At 54.9% G+C, this 2,988-nt stretch overlaps 2 protein-coding genes across 2 annotated transcripts in view; one reads left to right on the top strand and one right to left on the bottom strand.

The window, feature by feature from the left end:
• Nucleotides 1-729, bottom strand: part of MONBRDRAFT_32718 (uncharacterized protein) — a gene marked incomplete at its 5' end in the record, with an annotated part of 2,466 nt that extends 1,737 nt beyond the window's left edge. Inside the window, 2 exons of the mRNA XM_001746331.1 lie at nucleotides 30-152; nucleotides 296-729. Of these exons, the coding sequence (XP_001746383.1) occupies nucleotides 30-152; nucleotides 296-729 (557 nt within the window). The remainder of the gene's footprint in view (nucleotides 1-29; nucleotides 153-295) is intronic.
• A 1,703-nt stretch (nucleotides 730-2,432) lies between these two features.
• MONBRDRAFT_32717 (uncharacterized protein) overlaps nucleotides 2,433-2,988 on the top strand; it is a gene marked incomplete at its 5' end in the record, with an annotated part of 4,977 nt that continues 4,421 nt past the window's right edge. The window contains one exon of the mRNA XM_001746455.1: nucleotides 2,433-2,834. Coding sequence (XP_001746507.1) covers nucleotides 2,433-2,834 — 402 coding nt within the window. The remainder of the gene's footprint in view (nucleotides 2,835-2,988) is intronic.

Below are 2,988 nucleotides of genomic sequence, written 5' to 3'. Positions count from 1 at the left end.
TGGGGGGGGGGGGGGGGGGCGAAACAAACATGGAGCAATCGCCTTGGGTAAGCTCGCCGATCATGTGAATGTACTCGATGCGGCTGTAAGAGAGGCCGGTGGCGTCGGCCATGCCCTTCATTTCTTCGAAAAAGTATTGGCCGGTAAACGGGCTGTTCATGCGAGGGCAAGGCGACCAGAGCTGGATGAGGTGACGCATGTGTTTGTGGGCTGGGCGGCGAGTGTGTGCGTGTCCTTGTGCACGGGCAGAAGATAAAATGTGATCTGGCGAGCCCTTGAGCGGGCGCGGACGAACCGGGTGAGATCAAGCGTGAGGTCAAGGGCGACCTCAAGGCCGTAGTTGGCCACCATTTCGATAAAGCCGGGCTTGAGGGTATGGATCGAGCCATTGAGGGCCTGCTCGACCTGAAGCTCAAGGTAGGCCCAGACGGCGTTGATAAAGTCCTTGGCATCATCCTGCATGAGGGTACCATGGGCAAAGCCCTTCTCGTAGGGGGTGCCCCAGAGGTGAACGACGTTGATGGTATCATTGCCGCCGCCAACGCGGTAAAGCTTGGCGTTGGCGACTTGACGCACGAGCACGGGCGCGCTGTCGTAAATGGCGTTCAAGTTGGGCTGAGCGTCTGGTTTCGGCGATCCATGACACTCGGCCGCCCGCGCCACACCAACCAACGCCACCACCGCCACCACCACTGCCATGACAATGGCGCCTCCATTGTATCGCGCCATGATATCGTTGATCCCAGCCCCCGGCGTCACTTGCACCCTCTCGACTCCAACACCCCCGAGATCGCAAATGCAGAGAACGGGAAGAGAGAGAGAGAGACAGAGAGAGAGAGAGAGACAGAGAGAAGAGAGAAGGGGGCAGAGACAGAGAGAGAGAGAGAGAAATGAATTGATTTGAGAAAGAAAGAGAAAGGTATAAACAGAGACAGAGACAGAGACAGAGACAGAGACAGAGACAGAGACAGACAGAGATAGAGACAGAGACAGAGATAGAGACAGAGATAGAGTTACAGTCAATCTGATGGATATATGGAGGACGAGAGATCTCCATCTTCCTCTGGGCACAGGGGGTTTACCCCAAAGCCAGGGGATCAAGCCATCATCTACCTGTCTCACGCCCTGGGATCGCAGCTGTGCACGAGTCAGGCCGAGAATCGCTGGCGCTGCCGTTTCTCTTGTTTATCCTCGATCCTCCTCCAGACTGTTCTCAACATCTGTTGACAACATTCTTCGATCAGCTGTGTGTGTGTGTGTGTGTGTGTGTGTGTGTGTGTGTGTGTGTGTGTGTGTGTGTGTGTGTGTGTGCGCGCTTTGACGTTTTTGCTCTACACGCTTGCCAGCATACCTATGGCTCTTGGCGATGAGCTGTATGGGTGTATGGAGTTTGAGGTAGGGTTCGAAAAGGCTTCACAGGTGTGTGGCATGGGATCGAGTTTGGTCAGTTGGGAGTAAGGCAGCGAAATCCGAGTGAGGGGCTTGATGGGACGGGCGGCGAGCGCCAACGGGCGGGCCGACGGGCGGGCCGACGTACAGGAACAAGGTGCGAGATGGAAATAAAAACAGAGACAAGCAGCGTTCAGGCGCGTGTCTTTCACAGCCAAGAGGCAGTTTTGGTGAGCAGCCAGAAGCGCCGTGTGAAAAGGAGCGGGCCACGCACTGGCATGGCCCAGCACTCGGGATGCTCATTGATGTGTCCATGGGGGTGATGGGGATGTTGTCCCGTGGGAGGAGCGTTGTGGGATGTGTGGGTTGGGAAAATGTCAAACAGAGCGATGGGTGTGACAAAGCTGTCTTGTGCGTGTGACGGTACTCATGAACTTCTTGACTTGATCTTGAAACACAGGTGTGGCAATACGAGGTGTCGGGTGTGACAGCGGATGGGAGGACAGCAGCGACTGCAGCCACAAACCAAAGGGCCCCATTTGTGCAAACGGGGAGGTTCCAGAGATGGCAGTTCAACTGTCAGAGAGCTGGGTTTTTCGTTTCATTGCCTAAGCTTATTATAAAGGCAAATCAGAGGAATGTCGAGTTTGATGAGAGAGGGGGTCGTCTGGGTACCGGAAGCAACCATCTTGTTGTGCTGGCAGGAGTCACATGGAGGAAGCATGGCTTCAAAGGATTCATTCGAGAGCTCTCCCGGACCGCTGACCCCAAAGGCTGGCCTCACGTCTAGCCTTGGGAACGACCAAAGGGGACCATGGCTTTGGAACATCCAACCAGCCAAGTCAGCCAGATAACCATCCAAACCGGCCAAGTCAGCGAGCCGGCCAAGTCAAGTCGGCCAAGTCGGCCAGAAACTCGGCTTTCTTTTTGAATCTGTCATTGCAGCCTTGATACGGATGGTAACGCAATCCACCAATGCTGATGCGCGATGGGTTTGTGTATCCCGCTATGTTGTTGAGACACAACGCAGTCGGTACAGACACATGCAGGAGGCGCAATCGTGCGAGAGAGAGACAGCGAGAGAGAGACAGATCGCCCTCTCCGCGCTCTCTCCGTCTCTCTCCATTACATCTCTCTGTCTCTCTGTCTCACTGTCTCGGGTCACTGCGAGTCAACCAAACAAGCCAAGCCAAACGGCCATGGCAAAGAGGAAGCAACCGCCGTGTCGTCCCATCACAAAAAGCCCAACCAACCCGACGCGCCGGTCCCCCAACCTCTTGTCCTTACTCTTTGGGTACTTGATCAGCCGTGTGCCCCCCTCTCCCACACACACTCTCACACACACACACACACACACACACACACGCTTTCCCGTTTACCTATGGCCCAGTTGTTACCCAACCCTTTCACTGTTGTCAACGCTCTCTCTCTCTCTCTCTTGCCATGTCTGTCGCTTCATCCCAATCTCTGCTTCTAAGTTTGTTCCCTGCTATCTCTCTGCTTCTCGCTTGTACTACAAATTTAAAACTTTTTGAGTTTCCCTTTTATCTCTGCCTCTGCCTCTCACAATGTCTCCACCTCTACGCCCACCCCTCGCCC

Source organism: Monosiga brevicollis, genomic scaffold (genome assembly GCF_000002865.3).
Source record: "Monosiga brevicollis MX1 MONBRscaffold_12 genomic scaffold, whole genome shotgun sequence".
Taxonomy (NCBI): Eukaryota; class Choanoflagellata; order Craspedida; family Salpingoecidae; genus Monosiga; species Monosiga brevicollis.
This window is presented reverse-complemented; position numbering and strand designations above follow the sequence as displayed.